Here is a 20,728-nt window from a genome sequence, read left to right as displayed (position 1 = left end):
CATTGGGAGAGGAGTGAAAAGGCACTAGGGCCGCACCCACAGCCATGCAGCGCTGCTGCTTAAGGATGAGGAGCACCTGAGCCTTCAGTGCCTTTACTCCCAAACACACCTGAGAGCACCAAGCTTCCTTCTCCGCAAAGTTAAATTTCAGAAACAGCTGTCAGAACTAAAGATGCTGCAGTTCGTGGGCCATGAAACCAGTGATGTTTCCAGTCAATAAACCACAAATGAAAGGACTGTGGTCCTGCAGGGGCATCTGTGACAGAGGCAGGCTATGCGCACTTGGATGGTGACTGGCTCAGAAGATGCTTAGAAGAATCTTCAATTACACTGGGCCAGGTTGGCGATGCTGGAGTCACCATTGCCTCTGAAAGTTGACAATTCTGAATGAGAATATCTATTCGGCTGAAAAACCTTGGGGATACATATTTTAGAGGTAAATGCATGTTTACTATATATCTAACATGTATGTATATGTATGCATATATATATTACGTATTCTTATTTACTTTATATTCAAACCTAGCTTATAGCAAAGAATTCGAATGACCTGCTGATTAACTAGTGGCCATCTCTCAAGAACAAACTCAGCATTTCAAAATGCAGGTCATCTCACCCTGATTATTTCCTCCTCCCACTGTAACCTCTCTCTTGCCGAACAGCACAACTTTCTTCTCTGTCGCTGGCGCTGAATGCTGCTGACACCCTTGCTGGCTCCTGCCCATACAACTGACCCCTGCTCCCAACACTGCCCCCGAATCCCTGACTCCCTCTGACATGAGCCACACTGTGGCCAGAAGGATTACAACAGCTTTTTCTCTTTTGTTTGCTTTTACACAAATAATTTATGAATATATTCTTCTTGTTTAGAAAAAACACAAATGAAGTAACGGCCACATGAGCCCCACCCCCTTGGAGAGCTGGGTATGGGGCCGGTGCCTTGCTGCCGGGCTGTGCGAGTTTCACACTTGTTATTTCTTTCTACACTTTGACACTATGTCTGAGATGTTTTCCATACCAGTTTCAATGTTCTCTTCTAAAGCACGAATATGACCGCGTTCCTCCAGGTTACCAGGGCTACGGAAAGAAAACCCAAGTTCCCCTGAGCTCCCGGCCATGCCCCAGGGACCTCCCACCTGTCTGGCAGCATTCGGAGGCTCCTGTTCCTGAACCTTGGTGGCAGTCCCACCAGCGCTCTTGCTGGGACGCTCTTCCTCCTCCTCTCCTCCTCGGCTCTGGCACCTCCCAGGAAAAGGGCCTGGCTTGCCTCCCACCTGATTCCATTTATTCCTGGCAGGACAGAGCCTCCCGCCCCCTTGGCCTCACACCTGTGGGAGGTCCTCGCCCATGTGTCCCATGGCCGGGCTCAGCAGTGCCTGGACTCTTCAACTCCAAGCATCGACGCATGCCTCTGGTTCCAGGACCTTATGCTATGGTCACTCTAATGGATGAATTAACCATCAAACACAGCCCGTGCCGACACTGGGAAGCAGGTGATGCAGGAGCACAACTAAGACCCAGTGGCGGCCCCTCACCCCTGCTCCTCTTCCCCCCCTGCTCTCTGAAGACCTCGTTCCCACCGGTCTTTCATAAAGGAATGATGAAGAAGTCGGGGATTTTAGAAAATGTTAAGTGGAAAGATATAGCAGAAGGAATAAAATTCTTAAAAGCTGGACATGAGGCTGGGCGCGGTGGCTCACACCTCTAATCCCAGCACTTTGGGAGGCCAAGGTGGGCAGATCACGAGGTCAGGAGATCGAGACCATCCTGACTAACATGATGAAACCCCGTCTCTACTAAAAATACAAAAAATTAGCCAGGTGTGGTGGCGGGCGCCTATAGTCCCAGCTACTCCAGAGGCTGAGGCAGGAGAATGGCGTGAACCTGGGAAGTGGAGCTTGCAGCGAGCCGAGATCACGCCACTGCACTCCAGCCTAGGTGACAGAGCAAGACTCTGTCTCAGAAAAAAAAAAAGCTGGACATGATACACAAGGTGACCTCAGGAGACTCCTGTGCAGAGTAAAAACGCACCCCAGCACTAAACTCAGTTGCTGAAGTCCCTGCTGGATTCTCCCCACCCCCACCCCTGGGTTCACCTGCACTCCCCTGGAAAGAACAGTGACACCACCCCACAGCAGGAGCTCACCATCAGCGGCCGCGGCACCCCCAGGTAGCTGGGCCGCCCCCAGCGTTTCACAGGTGAAGAGGGAGCCTGGGAACTTGCATTTCTAGCAATTTCCAGGTGATGGGGGCACCACACTTTTAAAGATACACAATTCTAGGTCCTGAAAGGACTTCTATTCACTTATGCATTGGTGGGATGGAAACCTACATTGCAAAGGGCTTTTATTCATGTGTCCTCCTTGAGCTCAGGGGCTGGCAGCACTCGGTGGGGCCCAGTAGGACATCCCTTGCTGACTGCACACCCACAGCCAGAGCCCTGGCCTGGCTGATTCTCACAGGAAGCCCGCAGAGCTCCTGACACCTCCCTGGAGGGATGAGAAGCTGAGGCTCTGAGGGGGATAAACTGATTACTGGAAGGTAACAACATCAGTAAGCGGCCAAGCTGCAGTGTAAACCCTAGTCTTATTTCATTTTAACTTTCAAGCCTTCCTAATTTCCTCTATTACAATGCCTGTGCCTTAGAGTCACCAATGGGAACTTGAAGGAAAATAATGCCTGCTGAGGCCAGATGCTCATTTAATTGCCTGGGAGTGGAGCCTGTTTGGTTCTAAGCCCTCCCTCTGAACTTCTGAACGGTGAGGACTGCAAGAACGGTGAGGACTGCAAATCAGCTGCCTCCTGCTGGGCTTTGCAAGGTGAAACCTGAGGAACATTCAGTGAGGGGTCTGGAGGGAGAAGAACACTGGTGGATGAAAAGCAAGGGGGAAATACACCAGCATTTACTGGTGGGCTGTCACCCACAGGACAGGGACGAAGACGTACACAACTGCAATGCGGGCAGACGTGCACACCTGCAATGAGGGCTTTCACAGCCTCACAATGTGGGCTTTCGGCCTCACGGGTAAACGGTTACCTGTTTCACCATTTCCTTAGGGCTGTCCGTGGGCCCTGGCACACAGCCATTAAGGGACAAAGGGCAGTTTCAGAGTCTTTCACTCCACACTCAAGCCACAGATTGTCCGAATAGCTCAGGCATCCTGGGGCTAATCCATCTCATTTTGTTTTGGTTTTGGGAGCCCAACCCAAGGATTTCCAGGAGAAAACAATGTCTTCCTACCAAAGAAGAACCTTAACATTTGGAAAATCACCTCTTCATAATTTGCAAAAACCCCAGTTTTCAGGGAAGTGATAATCTTGTCATGAGAACCAAAAATAAAGTTGGAGATAATGAGGGAGTGGTTTCATAGGAAATATCTGGTCATTACTCTGACCAATTATTAAATCACTTTCTTCATATGGCATACTTTTTAATAGCTTCTTACTAAACCAGTGCAGGTAAGAGGGTCACAAGACGGCTTCTTCCTTGAGTCAGAGTCATCCTCAGCCCACACCAGGGCCTAGCAAGCATGACTTAGGTCATCCTTATTTCCTGGCTACTTGGAGGAGCTGGATTTCCCAGTTTACAAATCTCAGCTTCCTGGGATTCTGCTCTGATAAAATCTAAATTGCATTTTTTAAAAAAAAGTAAGGAATAGGCCGGGCGCGATGGCTCACACCTGTAATCCCAGCACTTTGGGAGGCCAAGGCGGGCGGATCACGAGGTCAGGAGATCAAGACCATCCTGGCTAACAGGGTGAAACCCCGTCTCTACTAAAAATACAAAAAAAAATTAGCCGGGCATGGTGGCAGGTGCCTGTAGTCCCAGCTACTTGGGAGGCTGAGGCAGGAGAATCGCTTGAACCTGGGAGGCGGAGCTTGCAGTGAGCTGAGATTGCACCACTGCACTCCAGCCTGGTGACAGAGTGAGATTCCGTCTCAAAAAAAAGTAAAGAATAGATGAACGCTAATGAAATAATCTGGGTCTATCCTTTTACCTCCTCCGTTGTCTGGAGTAATAAAGCTCCCTGCCTCGCCCCCTCTCACAGCACTGAACCGCTTTTCCTGAATTTTCCCACACTCCTGATCACTCACTTGTTAATTTCAATGCATACATTCTTTTTGAGAAATAAAGTCAGTTTGCCGACTCCTCCTGCTGGTTTGTTAGAAAATGAGCTTACACCACGCTGATCTCACTCCTGCTGCCAAAGCTCCTTCTAGGGGTCTTTCCTTTGATAATGTAGGGATTCTGTAGGCATGGGGAGGTGGGATGACAAAGGGGGATTCTGTCAAGGTGCTGTTCCCTCCCCAACCCTGCCGGTTCAAAGTCGTCGAGCCGGGGGGCCTCTCTGACCTCCTGGACTGTGCAGACCACCGTGTCTTCTAGTAGGGTCAGGGGAGGGCTTGAGATAAATCTGTAGGGCTCTTCACTCAACCACCAGCCCACTGTCCAGCTCGGGTGCCCCAAGCGCCACCTCTGCCGGGCTTCGGGTGGATGCATTGGTGACAAGACGGGAAGCCTCTGGTCCTGGCGGAGCTTGTTCCGATCAGGAGAGAACCGAAAGCAAGAAATACAGTGAACAAATGCACGATGCCCATGGATGGATGGCCATAAGTGCTAAGGAGAAAAATAACAAGTGGGGTTGGGGGTGTTAAGGGTGTGGAGGACAGGGAGGGGCTGCCATTGACAATCGGAGAGCCTGCAGACCTGCCTGAGAGTGACGTCTGGAGAAAGAAGGAAAGGGAAGAAGGTGAGGGAGGTTAGCCAAGTGGACATCTGGGAAAGAGCTCAGGCAGCAGAGGGGCTGGTGTGGGGGCGTGGCGGCAGCGTGCTACACTCCAGGGTCCTCTGCATGGCTGGGACAGTGTGGCCCTCCCGTGCACATTCCTCAGAGCCTTCACAGAAACACCCACATGGGGACCTTCTAAATACAGGCAGCACACGCCACCCATCGCTGTGACCACACTGTCCCTCAGAGAAGCTGCTGGCCACGTGCGTCCCGTTCACATGGAGATGTGCTTTAAGCTTCTTTATACACTGGGTTTCAAATACTTAGTATGGAAAATGGTGTAAAATATTAATAATCAATACAATAATTGATTATCAAAATAGTGGGTTGAATATAAAATATAGTTTTTGCTCTTACCAATTTTTTACTTTTTTTTTTTTGAGATAGGGTCTCACTCTGTTGCCCAGGCTGGAGTGAACTGGTGCAGTCACAGCTCACTGCAGCCTCCAACTCCTGGGCTCAGGCAATCATCCCACCTCAATCTCCCACGGGGCTGGGACTGTAGGTGTGCACCACCAGGCCCGACTAATTGTTTTGTATTTTTTGTAGAGACTAGGTCTCGCCATGTTGCCCAGGCTGGCCTCAAACTCCTGGGCTCAAGTGATCCACCTGCCTTGGGCTCCCAAAGTGCTGGGATTACAGACGTGAGTCATGGCACCCAGTGTCCCCCACTCCCGGCCCCCCACCCCGCCTTTCTTTAATGTGGCAACTAGATCATTTAAAATGGCATATATAACACAGGCCACCCACATGCAAGCCTCACTCCTGGGAGATTCTCCCGTTAGAGAAACCTCCAAGAAGCTGATCTGCCTGGATTTGCAAACTGCCCCACTAGCTCCAGGGGGAAAGCTGCTCTGGAATCTACTCTTCAATACTGCCCTCGAGTATACTGTGTACCTCTTGACTTTCGACCAGCACAAAGCTCCTCATTAAACACTGACAAAAATTCCTTCCATTCTGTTGGGAGCAGGCCCCCCAAAATCTGGCCATAAACTGGCCCCAAAACTGGCCATAAACAAAATCTCTGCAGCACTGTAACATGTGCATAATGGCCCTAATGCTCAAGCTGGAAGGTTGTGGGTTGACGGGAATGAGGGCAAGGAGCACCTGGCCCACCCAGGGCGGAAAACTGCTTAAAGGCATTCTTAAGCCACAAACAATAGCATGAGCAATCTGTGCCTTAAGGACATGCTCCTGCTGCAGTTAACTAGCCCAACCTATTCCTTTAATTCAGCCCATCCCTTCATTTCCCATAAGGGATACTTTTAGTTAATTTGATATCTATAGAAACAGTGCTGATGACTGACTTGCTGTTAATAAATATGTCAGTAAATCTCTGTTCTGGGCTCTCAGCTCTGAAGGCTGTGAGACCCCTGATTTCCCACTTCACACCTCTATACTTCTGTGTGTGTGTCTTTAATTCCTCTAGTGCCGCTGGGTTAGCGTCTCCCAGACCGAGCTGGTCTCGGCACATTCCAGGTGCCATAATGGAATTAATTAATCTCCTATTGATAGTTTTTTGCTAGTTTTCCCACTTTTTGCTATTCTAAGCACTGCTATGAATATTCTCCTTTAACCCCCACCTGCCTGTGTCTGTTGCAGCTCACATGCTCTGCCTTCCAGCTGTAATAGCTGAGTGTCCATTTACCCCACGCCCTGACACACTCAAGTCTCTGGGTCCCCTTGGTGGGATGTGTCTGTGGGCACAGGGCTGCCCTGCCACGTGCCCCACCCCATAACCTTCCATCTGTGGCCTGCTCCTTGTGAGTCCCTAAACTCATGGCCTCCCCTCTCCTCTCCACAAAGCCACCCTTATCGGAGACAGTCAGTCTGCTTCCCTCCACCTGCTTCCCAGTTCACCCAAGGCAAAGCCAAAGTCCTCCACTGGGCCACTCTCTCCTCTACGGACTCCTCCCTCACTATCAGGTCAGGTCAAAGGGCCCCAACCAGAGGTTCCCCTGGGCCCTTTCATAAGACAGGAGCTTTTCTTTTCTTCTTTTTTTTTATTATTATACTTTAAGTTTTAGGGTACATGTGCACAATGTGCAGGTTAGTTACATACGTATACATGTGCCATGCTGGTGTGCTGCACCCACTAACTCATCATTTAGCATTAGGTATATCTTCCAGTGCTATCCCTCCCCGCTCCCCCCACCCCAGAACAGTCCCCAGAGTGTGATGTTCCCCTTCCTGTGTCCATGTGTTCTCATTGTTCAATTCCCACCTATGAGTGAGAATATGCGGTGTTTGGTTTTTTGTTCTTGCGATAGTTTACTGAGAATGATGATTTCCAATTTCATCCATGTCCCTACAAAGGACATGAACTCATCATTGACAGGAGCTTTTATTCTCAGGTCAGGCTACAGGCACATGGTACCTGCGCCTCACCGCAGGAGTGAGAGCTCCAGGCGGAAAGGGCCTGGTTCTTTTGCCAAAATCCTGCCCTGACTCACCCAAGGTGGTCCATTAACATGCACAATGATTACAGAAACACAGAAATAAGGCTGGGTGCAGTGGCTCAAGCCTGTAATCCCAGCACTTTGGGAGGCCAAGGCAGGTGGATCACTTGAGGTCAGGAGTTCGAGACCAGCCTGACCAACACGGTGAAACACCATCTCTACTAACGATACAAAAAAAATCAGGTGGGCATGGTGGCGCATGCCTGTAATCCCAGCTACTTGGGAGGCTGGGACAGGAAAATCGCTTGAACCCACAAGGCGGAAGTTGCAGTGAGCCGAGATCAAGCCACTGCACTCCAGGCTGGGCAACAGGGCGAGACCCCATTTCAAAAAAAAAAAAAAACCACACACACAGAAAAAAATCTTAATCATAGTAAGACACAGCTGAAAAGATATGAAGGACTGACTCCCCGAGGCTACTGCATGCCACCCTTTTAATCATTTTCCATTCAGCAAACTTTGGATCAGATCATTTACATATGTACGTTTAGACAAGTGGTCCTATATTAATGAATCTTCTCTGTCAAAATCCTGGCCAAAGTCAGAAAACAATCCCATGGGACTCCTGGGAGCATCTCACGTTGGAGAAACCTGGAGAAGTGGAGAAGCTGATCTGCCCAATTTGCAAACCACCCCACTGGCCCCAGGGGGACCAGCAGCACCGGCGCCCTCCCCATGAAAGTCGGAGCCTCACTCAGACCCACAGTCAGGATCTACACCTCAGCAGGCTGCCCCAGGCGTCTCTGGGCACACAGAGGCTGGGCACACAGAGGCATGGGCCCTGGGGTTGGGGGTCCCAGCACAGTCCAGCCTATTCTCTTTTGCGTCCTGAACACTTTCACTGTGGATGTGTGTTAGGGAAGAGGGGAGGGAAGACAGAGACAGGGAGAGGAGACAGAGACTTAGTGATGCCTCCATTCTGCAGAAGAAAACATAGAGACCCTATCTCAGCACTCGAGACAGCAGGGCCAGGGCCAGGACCTATAAATAAGTCCCTGCCTCTCAGTGCTCTGGTCTGCCATGTGTCTGGCTGCCTCTTCCTGACAAGCACAATGACTGTAATTCCAAACACAGGACTGGGAGTTGGGGGTGAAGACGGAGAGAACCGAGGAGTGGGGAGGGAAACTGCAGCCTTTGGGCAGCTACTCTCTAATAAACAAAAACACAACACCAGAAAGGGCTTGTGGAAAAGAAACACAAAACGGAACCCAACCTACTGACATACGGCCCTCTGTTCTATATTCACCCGCACATTCTTTGCTGAAACGCCATTGTGAACGTGCAATCTGGTATCCTGATGTTTGCCCTGACCACATTACCGTATCTTCACCTTTCTAATTTTAATTGCTTCTGATGGCCCATCCGATTGGTAGAGCTTATTTAACGAGCCCTAATTCTCCCTGATAAAAGGCTGGAGTCCTGTATCAAAAGCTTTTAGCTTTCTGTAACCAAGGGGGAAAACATGCTTCTTTTGAAAGATGACAAAATGTCTAGCTTCGAAGGGTCATTCGAGTATGGCACACAAAATGGTCTGCATTCACAGAAAATGATGCCGTTACACAAATCTCCCACTGTGCCACAGGGTGACACCATCATTCCAACACACTGCCTCCCAGACCCAGTAATTTTTGCAAAATTAATTACTGCACTTTACACTTAAAAGATCCCATCAAAGAATGTGTGTGCACAGGAAGGTAAGGGGCCCAGAGCTGCAGGAGGCAAAATGGCACTGTTCTCAGTTTCCCCTTCCACCCTACTGGGCTCTGAAGCCAGCATTGCTTCAGACACCAAAGGTGCCCATGTGGGGCTCAAGCCTGGTGTCCAATAAATATGTGTGTCATTGACCTAATGCACGTCCAGTCAACTGAAACCTCACACTTCTGACTTCGGTTTTAAGGTTCTAATCTTGAAGTCTTAACAGTTTACACATACTGACCTGAGGATATTGGATATTTTTAATTAGAGAGGGTTGAATTCCTCTAAAGGACTTCATGAATGAAGAAGACAGCTAGAACCCCTGGTTTCCTGCTCCTCAGTGGAGATTCCAGGCGGGAGGCAGGCAGCAAACACTTGCGTTCCTGCCAAGCGCCAGGCATGGTGCTGGGCGCAGGAAAGACACCAGTGAAGACGCAGGTACGTGCAGCCCTGAACATCTGTGCTGCAGCCACAGGGCCCGGCCCCACCATGGAGCTCTGTGAACTCAAGGAAGCCAGTGCACCTCAGGCGCCCCTTGCTCATGTGTAAAGTGGGGATAAGTCATTGCCCAGAATCACTGAGGGCCTGCCACATAACAAAGAGTCACTAACGCTAGTTATTCTCACTAGGATTGGAAAGGTTTGTACTTAGTCAATTTATGTGGACTTTCTATAAATACTGTATTGATGTGCACCTCACCACAGGCAAAAAGGACACAGCTTTCGCATCCAGCCTACCCTAAGGATGCACCTGGACTTCCCAGTACACTCAGCTCCACCAGGCACCAGGCCCTGCAGAAGCCACAACCTGTGACTAAGACAATGAGTCACTCTTGGTGTGTGGCACAGTGTTCTGTGGCAGTGGGGACTTAGTCATGGTAAGTCCGCCATTCAGAGCTATGGAGCTTATTTTAGGTTGAGTGAAAATCAATTTAAGTTTCCAGACATGTCTTGGGACAACAGAAGATACACAAAGAGGCAGAAGAAAAGAAAAGAAAAGAAAACAAAACAAAACAAAAAAAAACAGCCTGAGACAGAAGATATCCAAAGAAGTAGAAAAAACAAACAAACAGCCTGAGAAATACTTTCTTCATTCAAGGCCCAGGGAGTCAGGAATATAGAAAAGAGATTTTCAATTGTATCTTATAATTAAATAATATACACTCTACTGAGGGAAGAAAAAGCAGCCCATCACATAATATCACTTTTGCAACCTGGACTCCTATCACTATAAAAAGGCATTTTCCGTTCCCCTAACAAAACCACCCAAAGAGTATCTGTGTAATTTTGGGCAAGTCAGGTTTTGCTCACTTTTGAGCATTAACTAGATTAAGCAGCTTCACCAAGAAAGGCCCCTGAAAAACATGGTGGAGATGGCGGAGGCCTGACATGATGGCTCTTGTCTATAGTCCCAGCTCTTTGGGAGGCCAAGGCAGGAGGATCACTAGAGGAGGCCAGGAGTTCAAGGCCAGTCTCGGCAGCATAGTGAGATCCTGTCTCTACAAAAATAATAATAATAATAATAATAAAAATTAGCTGGTCATGATGGTGCATTCCTGTCTTCTCAGCTACTCAGAAGGCTGAGGCAGGAGGATCACTTGAGCCCAGGAGTTTGAGGCTGCAGTGAGCTATGATGGCACCACTACACTCCAGCCTGGGTGACACAGCCAGACATAAGTACTCTTCGTGGTCTACGGGACAGTACAATATTTGGGATTAAGATCTGTTTTGCTCCTATCACAATCACGTATGCACCTCATGCCCTTACCTAACTTACTTTTCTTTGTGAGTCTTTCTCCCCACTTCCAAAATGAGGACATGCCTCTCTTGGGATCATGTATTTAGGCTTGGAGATAAGAAGTGTAAAGCTCCTAGAATACAAAATGTTTTCAACAAATGGTAGCTATGGTCATCTTAATATATGGAATTTTACCATAATTTCACATCTGACAGAAAATTCCCCTGAAATTAATACGTGAATGTGAATGTGCTCTCTCATCTCTAGCTACAAGCAATAGTCTTCTATGTCAGAGAAAATCAAGTACTAATATAGAATCAGAATAAAATGGTAAAAGAATGGGGGCACACAGATAAATTCTCAAGGAATAACCTACTTACTGTAAGGGTTTGTAAATCTGTGGCAGCTAAGACCAGGCCCTCTGAGCACATCTGGAGGTGAACTTCCTTCAAAGAAATGCGTCCAAACGCTCCAACAGGTTCAAGATCATATCGCGGAAGGGTAAAGCTCTTTACAGAGTCTACAAAAAAATTGTGACTTCAGCTCTGCCAGGGAAAAAATGCCCAGGCGACCCGCCATGGCGGGCTTCCCCTGGGACAGCCCAGGTGTGACCCACGTGGGCTCGAGGCCACCATATTTGATGCCACTTGCAGAGCTGAGGGCAGCTGTCTCCCATTAACCTGAGGCTGCACCAACCAAGCCGCGTTCCCACGTAATACTGGTTTCCAAAATACCTTTTTCCCCAGAAGAGAAAAGGCGTGGACTTACTAACCTTCAATATGTCTAACTCCTCCCAGGTGGCAAAATCAGGGTAACAGAGAACACCGCGATTGTGCCAATGTATTCTAATCTCACATGCCTGTACACAAACTCCCACGCATTTTAGCAAGCTTTTGGACACGGAGCTCAAAAGAATGACCCATAAATATTTTCCAATACATACAGCATCTTAGTTTTTTTTCTTTCTTTTTTATTTTTTTGTAGACACAGAGTCTCACTATGTTGCCCAGGCTGCTCTGGAACTCCTCGGCTCAAGCGATCCTCCTGTCTCGGCCTCCCAAAGCACCGGGATGACAAGCATGATCCACCGTGTAGGGCCCACAGCACCTAAATTCCAAAATAACCTTGAAACCCTGACTTTCCACCCGCCCTGGTGGCTTCCAGAGATCAGTTCCTCTTCCTGTGCCAAAGGTTTCTTGTCTTTGGCGGCCCAGGTAAGGTCACTCAAGGTGCTCCCTCTGCTGCTGAAGGCCTTTGACTGAGAAGCCACTCTGGGTCCTATCCCGACCCCAAGGCGGCTCCATTCGTACCCGCACATCTCCGGGCCGGTTTAAGTCACGCAGGCCAGGCTATTTCCACTTCACTCTCCTGTTTCTCCAATCCCAGCCTCTTCTGCATCACGTTTTCTTTCTCTGAGAACCCAACCCTGCAGGAGGAACGCTGATGTTGGGGTCCTTTTACTGGAATGCTAACGCCAGAGCACTTCCCAGGGGCGCTGGGGGGCGGGCTGCGGGGCGGGGCCTGGCGCTGCCACCCGGGTCTCCCGCGGGGGGCGCTGGGCCTGGGGAGGCTGCGCTGCGGGCCGGGGAACGCGCGGCGCACGGGTGTCGGGGCCGGGGCACGTGGAGACGACGGGCCGGGCATCACGTAGGCGCTCGCGGCGGGCGGGGCGGCGCCTACAGCTCCTCAACCTGCGGCACCCGCGCCCGCTCCACGCGCTCAAGGGCGAAGGGAAGGTCACCGGCGCCGTGGGCGAGGGGCGCATCCCCGCTCCATCCCTGTGCAGTGCGCGGTCCCCAAAACGGGAGGAAATCCGCCATCCGGGCCTTTCCACGCATCTACGGCGGGAGGAACCGGGAAAATAAAAATCAAAACCCAGCTCGGGGCGCGCCGCGTCTCCAGCCTGAGCGATCTCTAAGGCTCCCAGGTTGCGTTCGCCTGGGAAGCGCCGATCTACCCGCCAGGGATTGTATGGATCGGGACGCTCCACGGTCCGGGCACCGGCGCCCCCACGTGCACCCGGGGCCTGGGGCGCGCCGAGTCTCCGCCACCTTCCGCTCTTCAATGTTAAATATCCTCCCAGCGCGTCCGCGTCCGTGGGCCGAGCCTCGGCCCCCTCCTAGAGAGCAGCTTCCACATTGCAGGGCAGGGAAGCCCGGAGCCGGCGCCGCGGCGCCGCTGACATCCCGGAGTCCCCGCTTCCTGATCCTTCCCGTCTGCGGAGGCTGGCGGGGAGGGCCTGGGACCCATTTTGGTTTTCGGTTTTGTCACGAGCCGGAAGGCGACAGCACATGCGAGCGCAGGAAACCCTTTTTTAAAATCTCCCTGCGGAAACGCGAGGGGCTGCCGGACCGCCCCGGAGACGCCAGGCGGGAACCCCGCGCACCCCCGCCGTGTCCCGCATTGCAGCAGCCGGGACCCCGCCCACGCCGCGCGGGGAACGAGGCGACAGGAGGCGCGCGGGGACCCAGCCGTTTCTTCCTCGACATTCTAGGGGGTGGCGTGGGGCGGAGTTGGGGGTCAGGGGAGCACTTAGGAAGTGATCGCGCTGTACCCACGCTTCGGAGGGGATTCCCCGCCCCGTCCTACAGCTCAGAGGCAGAACGACCCCCGAGGGCGCTCCAGGCGACTCCCTCTGCCAGGATCAATTTAAAACATAAACCGGAGGTGGAAAGCTCACTGATCTTCCGGATGGAGGTTCCTACCGCCATGTCCCTTCCTCCCCCACCCGACCCGGCAAGGACCCCGGGGCTACCTCGCCGGCTCATGCCGCCCCGCAGGTACCCCTGCCGCTTCCGGGCGCGGGCTTCTTCCCGGTTCTCCCCATCGCTTCCCCGCTCTTCTCCCCGGTTCTCCCCATCGCTTCCCCACCTTTCCCCGGGTCCCCCCCATCGCTTCCCCCCTCTTCTCTCTGGTCCCCCCATTGCCTTCGCCCGGTTCTCCCCAGCTCCGTCTGTCCCTCCCTCGCCGCCGGGAGGGAGGCGCGCACCTTGAGCATCCCCGCCGCTGGTCAGCACGCCGATGGCCTTGCCGGCCCCGGAGAGGTGCTCCAGGAACTTCCGCAAGGAGCCCTTGGGGGCCCGGGAGTCGTCCACGTCCATGGCGAGGAGGCAGAGGGGAGCCGCTCGTCCGGGTGCGCAGTAGGCAATGGGGACCCTACCGCGCGCGCCCGACTCGGAACCGCCGCCCAGCCCGCGCCCCCGCCCGGCCCCAGCGCCAATGGGCGGTGACGGGCGGGGCCCGAGCGTACGGGAGGGACTGCGGGGGCGGGGGCGCGGGCGCGGCTAGGGGCAGGGGCCGGGGCCGGGGAGGGTGTGGGCAGGAGCACCTACGCGGGGGTCGTCGTAGGTGGGGGCCGCGCCAGCGGTGGGGGAGGCGGCAGAGGCAGGGATAGCGCCACAGGTGGGCGGGGTCCCTGCTGGTGGAGCCGCGTCGCAGGTGCGCGAGCCTCGCGGGTGGGCTGGAGGACTCTGGTTGGGGGCTCTAGAGATGACGGGAGCGCCACAGGTGGGGCAAGGGCAGCGTCCGGAGGAGGGGACACCGCAGGGGGGCGGGGTCACATCGTTTGCGGGGAGCGCCAGGGCGGGGCGGGATAGAACGCCGGGAGCATCTCGGGGGGGTGGGGGGCGAGCGCCTGGCTGGGAGGCGGAACGACTCTCCCTCCCCACGGACACGCGCGCTGCTGTACGTTCGGCCCGACCTCGGCCGGCTCCGCTGGCCAACTCCACGTACTGAAATACGCACATTCAATGCGCTGTGCGGTTGCCCATCCACAGCTTAACAGCCTGGTGCCAGTTACCCTGCGATGGGAGAGGGGGCAGCCCCCACAGAAGCACGGGCTTATGGGGCCCCGGTTCCTTCAGTGCTCACCCCACGAAGAAGGGCTCCCAAGCGGCCCCACTCGACGGCTCACCGGAGGATGTTCCTACGCAGTGGGTGTTTGTTGAACAGATAAGAGACAACAAAAGAGACTAAGAAGAGGCTTGTTCTATGAATCAGGGAAAGTGAAGGAATCACAAAGGAGCGGCTCGCCTTAGGGCGATCCTGGGGAAAAGATGGAGAGGCATGGATTTTTCTTGGATGTGTGCCTCATCCTGGGGCTCATCCCTCTGAGCATCAAATATTCATTGCAAAAGAGGAAAAAAAAATCTGTTGCGGACAATGCTGGATGGTCTGATTTCTCCCTTGGCCAGAATTAACGGGACAATTCCTAACCCCTCGTGGTCCTCAGAATCATGCACACTCCCGCCAAACCACTGAAGTCCAATTTCTGGGAGCGCAGCCAGGGAGTGTGTATTTTTAAACAAGCCCCCTAGGTTACTCAGATAAGTGCAAAGTCAGAGAGCGCTGCTCTCAGCACTGAGCCTGAGCACTATTCTATTAATAAAAAAGGAGAGGAGAATCCTGGGTGTCTTAAGGTGGCAGTTGGGTGGCCTTCGCCTTCTGGCGGCAGAAGAGCAGAGCCAGGCTCTAAGCACCTGCACCCACCGCTGGGCTCAGGATCTGTGCTGGAGAATAAAAGGGCTAATTTAGTTATTCATGCCTTTTTAGAGCAAATTACCTGTGGAGAAGGTGGGGCACACTGAATTTTATTTTAGCCAAATGCCCCTTATCTCCTTATACAATTGATATTTTTATATTGAACACTAGAGGATTGGTCATTTGTCATCAAATCGTCTGTAATACAGAAAACGATAAATACAACCTAACAGTTCAAACATGACGAGTTAAATAAACGATGGTTAAAAATATACACAGCAATAATATTTAATTGCTGTTACCACTACGAAGATAAGTGTCGACTGACACGGAAATATGTTCAGGTCATACAAATAAATGAAAAGGCAGGCCTGGACACAGTGTGAGCCTGTGTTTGCATGTGCGCATGTGTGCATGTACGTGTGTGTGAGTGTGCATACATACGTAAATGTTTCTGAGCATTTTATTTCCTTTCTTTTGCTTAGTATAGGTAATGCCATTTTTCTCTCCGATGAACAGGTATTGTTTGGGGAATAGAAGTAGTTAATTAAAAACAATAAAATTTAGAGTGTCCAGACCCCCAGGGTTATGGATTATGTTCAAAAGTTTGTCTGTATATAAGGGCTGGGGTCAGGGTGGTCACTGACCGTCCTCACACATCTATTCTCATGAGTTTGGCCCATTGCTCAGTCAGCCAAGGAATTAACATATATTTATATATACCTGTAGCTAAGATGGAAAATCATAGCTATGGCTCTTTTTTTCTTTCTTTCTTTCTTTTTTTTTTTTTTTTTTTTTGCAAGTCATGTATTTTAATGGTGCTACAGCTAGAGATTTTTTTTTTTTTTTTAATCTTTGGCCTTTGCAATGAATCTTCTAATTCAAGAGGAAGATACTACATGCCTTGCTGACTGTATAGCTTCCACCCAGTAGGACGTGACATGTGTTTGTTCTTTATTGTCCCTTGACAGATTACTGCAAACTGTGGCCCACTTATACCACAGGAATTATTACTCCTTGGACCAGGAGTTCAGGCAGGCTTCACTGGGCCTTCTGCCCCAGGGGCTCTCCATGGCTGCAACAGGTGTCTGCCCAAGGCTGCAGTGTCTTCTGAAGGCTCAGGCTCATCAGGGGAGGAGCTGCTTCCACATTCACTCCTGTGTTGCTGGCAGGATTCTGTTGCTTGCAGGCTGTTGGACTGAAGGCCCCAGTCTGTCCCTGGCATCAGCTTCAGGCTGCCTTCTGCCCTGGGCAGGTGACTGGCTTTGCCAGAACTAGCACGTGTCAAGAGCCAGGGGGAGAATTCCAGTGGACGGAACCTGCAGCCCTTCCCAATCCAATCTCAGGAGAGACCGGCATCTCTTTTGCCTGATTCTATTCATTAGAAGTGAGCAGTTGAGTCCAGCCCTCTTCGAGGGTCTGTCTGTGAACACCACGGGCAGGGAGCCACTTGGGAGGGGAGGTGCTGCCTGGGACAAGGTGAAGGAGAACATGCATAGGGACAGCTGCCCTTCCCACTTCCCCTCTGCGGTGAGCACAGGAGCTGCCGATGTGCCCTAAAGGAGTTCTGGCATCCCAGGAGGGAAGCAGCTCCTAGCCAGGAGGGCACCATAACCCAGTGCTCCGGCATGTTGGGCTGCACATTCCACCACCAGGGCTACCTGAGCTGCAGCCTCTTCCCTTCCCTTGCTGTTTCTGCCTGTGCATGGAGTGGGCATCTCAAATCTGCAGGGGCCAAACTGAGCTCAGGCCTCTGTACCCCCACACAACCCCCCACCCCTCGGCCTTCCTCACCTCAGCTCCTGGTGACTCCATCCTCCCAGGGGCTCAGGCTGACGCCTTGCAGTGCTCCTCTACCCTGGCATCCAAGTCCCTCAGGAAAGTCCCTCCTGGCTCTTCATTGCATCTGGAGCCACTGGGGCCATGCCACCACCTGTGACCTGGACCGACACAGGCTCCCTCCCTATCCCTTGCTCTGCCCCCACTTCCACCCCACCTCCATGCCTCAGGTGTCCTCAGCTTCAAAGTCAGGGTGCACCTATCAGGATGTAATTCAGGCATCTCCTCTGCTGACTTGGAGTCACAGGCCCCACACATGGCCCACTGGCCTGTCCACTGGTCCATGGGATCCTAGTGCTGCCCAGAGGCCCATGCGGGCATCCAACAACCTCAGGCCCAGCCTGCTCTTTCCTCAGCCTGGGCCCTCCTCTCCCTACCCACTCTGCCCACCTTCCTCAGGTCTGTCCTGCAAGGTCTCCTGCATGGTGAGGCCTCCCCAGATCACCCTCTTAGAAATTCGGGCTCCATGCACACTCCTGTTCCCTCCCCGCTTCTCTTAAAACAGCTTCATGTGTGTCACACATGGGGCATTTCACCTATCTGCTGGGCTTTTCTCGACAGGCCCACCTGCTGAACTCCGAATGCTGTGGATTCAGAGATCTTTGACTATTCCCTGTTGCAGGCCCAGGGTAACAGGAGAGCCCAGGACAGAGTGAACCTGTCATGGGTGCTGCTGAATGAATGGAGTGAGTGAGTGAGTGAAGCAGTAAATGAGTGAAGGAGCAAATGAGTGAGTAAATGAGTGAATGGGTGAATGAGTGAAGGAGCAAATGAGTGAGTAAATGAGTAAATGGGTGAATGAGTGAGTCAGTGAACGAGTGAGTGAGTGAGTGGATGAGTGAAGGAGTAAGTGAGTGAGTGAGTGGGTAAATGAGTGAGTGAAATGAGTGGGTGAATGAGTGAACGTGAGTGAATGAGTGAGTGAATGGGTGAGTGAATAAGTGACTAAGTGAATATGTGAGTGAATGAGTGAGTGAGTGACTGAGGGAATGAATGAGTGATGGATGAGTGAATGAGTGAGTGAATGAATGACTCAGTGAATGGGTGAGTGGGTGAATGAGTGAGTGAGCAAATGAGCGGGTGAGTGAGTGAATGGGTGAGTGAACAAGTGAATGAGTGAGTGAACAAATGAATGAGTGAGTGAATGAACGAATGAGTCAATAAATGAGTGTATGAGTAAAGGGTGAGTGAATGAGTGAGCGAGTGAATGATTGAAGTGAATGAGTGAGTGAAGAGGTGAATGAGTGAGTAGGTGAGTGAGTGAGTGAATGAGTGAATGAGTGAGTGAGTGAATGAATGACTGAATGAATGAGGGAATGAGTGAGTGAGTGAAAGGGTGAGTCAGTGAATGGCTGAGTGTGTGAATGAGGGAGTGAATTGAAGGGATGGGTTGCCCCTCCACACCTGTGGGTGTTTCTCATTAGGTGGAACAAGAGACTTGGAAAAGAAAGAGATACAGAGACAAAGTATAGAGAAAGAAAAAGGGGCCCAGGGGACCAGCGTTCAGCATACGGAGGATCCACGCCGGCACTGGCCTCTGAGTTCCCTTAGTATTTATTGATCATTATTGGGCATGGCAGGATAATAGGACAATAGTGGAGAGAAGGTCAGAAGGTAAACACGTGAACAAATGCCTCTGCATCATAAAGTAAAGAAAAAAGTGCTGTGCTTTTGATGTGCATATACAGAAACATCTCAATGCCTTAAGGAGCAGTATTGCTGCCAGCATGTCCCACCTCCAGCCTTAAGGAGGTTTTCCCCTATCTCAGTAGATGGAATATACAATCGGCTTTACACCAAGACATTCCATTGCCCAGGGACGAGCAGGAGACAGAAGCCTTCCTCTTATCTCATCTGCAAAGAGGCGTTTCTTCCTCTTAACAATCCTCCTCAGCACAGACCCTTTACGGGTGTGGGGCTGGGGGATGGTCAGGTCTTTCCCTTCCCACGAGGCCATATTTTAGACTATAACATGGGGAGAAACTGGATAATGCCTGGCTTTCCTAGGCAGAGGTCCCTGCGGCCTTCCGCAGTGTTTTGTGTCCCTGGGTACTTGAGATTAGGGAGTGGCTTGGGATTATCGAGTGGTGATGACTCTTAACAAGCAAGCTGCCTTCAAGTATTTGTTTAACAAAGCACACCCTGCACAGCCCTTAACCCATTTAACCCTGAGTTGACACAGCACGTGTTTCAGGGAGCACAGGATTGGGGGTAGGGTTATAGATTAACAGCATCTCAAGGCAGAATAATTTTTCTTAGTACAGAACAAAATGGAGTCTCTTATGTCTACTTCTTTCTACACAGATACAGTAACAATCTGATCTCTCTTTCTTTTCTCCACAGTGAATGAGTGAGTGAATGGGTGAGTGAATGAGTGAGTGAATGGGTGAGTGAATGAGTGATTGAGTGAGTGAGTGAATGGGTTAGTGAGTGAATGAGTGATTGAGTGAGTGAATGAGTGAGTGAATTGGTTAATGAGTGAATGACTGAGTGAAAGTGAATGAATGAGTGATTGAGTAAAAGGGTGAGTGAATGAGTAAATGAGTAATGAGTGGGTGAGTGAGTGAATGAGTGAGCGAGTGAAGGAGTTAATGAGTGAGCGAGTGAATGAGTGAGTGACTGAGTGAGTGAATGAGTGAGTGACTGAGTGAGTGAATGAATGAGTGAACGAGTGAGTGGGTCGCTCAGAGGAGGTGAGGACCGGAGCTGCCCTCTGACTGCTTCAGGAGACAGGAGCTGAGGGAGGAGCCTGAAGGGTGGGTGGGATGTGCCCACTCAGTATGTATACCCTGCTCGACACATCCCCACAAAAACCCAGTCTCACCAGAGTGGTCTCTTGAGAATTATTAGTAACAACCTTTTTTCCCAATATTTCATATATTCAGGGTGATTTCTTACTTTCCTTTAAAATGCCAATTGTTTTTCGGACTTGGAATTCTCCACTGCTGCTCCACGCCACTGTATTCTCCCATAGGGGCATCCCCCGTCATTCCCAGGAATGGATAAAAGCCAGAAGGGCAGCATCAGGTGGGGCCCCTTCTCCTATCATCCTCGCCTTCCTGCTTGGGTTACCCTGAGTGACTTTGTTTGGAGGTCTACAAAACGCGGACACAGCAAATTTGGATAAAAGCCTAAGCAATTTAAGAGGTTGCAGTGCTAGCCGGAAGGTCTTTGGCTGCCTGCACCCTCCTCCCCTCCAGACCCTGCTGGACCCAGGACTCTGACTCTGCCTTTGGCCTTGGGGGTTTCATTCCTTCCTTCCTTCCCAGCCACTGAGCCTCCTTGGGCTAATCTGCAACCGCAGAGGGGCAACCATCCTCCTTTCCTCTTGCCTCTTCCTCCCTTCTTCTCACTTTCCTTCTGCTTCTTTCGGGACTTTGGAAAGTCCAAGAATAAGCAAAACTGTAGACCAGAAAATGCTGCCTTCAGCCTATTACCCTCCCACCAGCTTCCCTGCAGATTCTTTGATCTTTAAAAATTATTTTGCTTTGTATCTAGATGTTAAACTTTATGTAGAAAACAGGTGGGGTTGGTTTCTTGGCCGGGTACAGTGGCTCACCCCTATAATCCCAGCTCTTTGGAGGCCAAGGCAGGAGGATTGCTTGAGGTCAGATGTTTGAGACTAGCCTGGGCAACATAGGGAGACCTCGTCTCTACAAAATCCAAAAAAATTAGCCTGGAGAGATGGCACACCTATAGTCCCAGCTACTTGGGAGGCTGAGGCAGGAG

The 20,728-nt window shown here is 51.3% G+C and overlaps 1 protein-coding gene and 1 long non-coding RNA gene across 5 annotated transcripts in view; both read right to left on the bottom strand.

Annotated features, from left to right (window-relative positions):
• Nucleotides 1-14,167, bottom strand: part of PFKP (phosphofructokinase, platelet) — a 68,428-nt gene extending 54,261 nt beyond the window's left edge. Inside the window, exon 1 of one of the 4 annotated variants that reach the window (XM_054436918.2) lies at nucleotides 13,671-14,167. In XM_054436918.2, the coding sequence (XP_054292893.1) occupies nucleotides 13,671-13,782 (112 nt within the window). In that variant the 5' untranslated portion in view covers nucleotides 13,783-14,167. The remainder of the gene's footprint in view (nucleotides 1-13,670) is intronic. The other 3 variants (XM_054436917.1, XM_054436920.2, XM_054436919.2) reach the window with 3 other exon arrangements.
• LOC134740136 (uncharacterized) lies at nucleotides 11,631-13,537 on the bottom strand. Its single transcript, XR_010127371.1, has 2 exons — nucleotides 12,733-13,537; nucleotides 11,631-12,107 (listed from the first exon to the last, which is right to left on the bottom strand). It is a non-coding gene; the product is annotated as an uncharacterized LOC134740136 (long non-coding RNA).
• Nucleotides 14,168-20,728: the final 6,561 nt, after the last annotated feature.

The sequence above is a fragment of the Pongo pygmaeus genome, chromosome 8 (assembly GCF_028885625.2).
Source record: "Pongo pygmaeus isolate AG05252 chromosome 8, NHGRI_mPonPyg2-v2.0_pri, whole genome shotgun sequence".
In the NCBI taxonomy this organism is placed as follows: Eukaryota; Metazoa; Chordata; class Mammalia; order Primates; family Hominidae; genus Pongo; species Pongo pygmaeus.
This window is presented reverse-complemented; position numbering and strand designations above follow the sequence as displayed.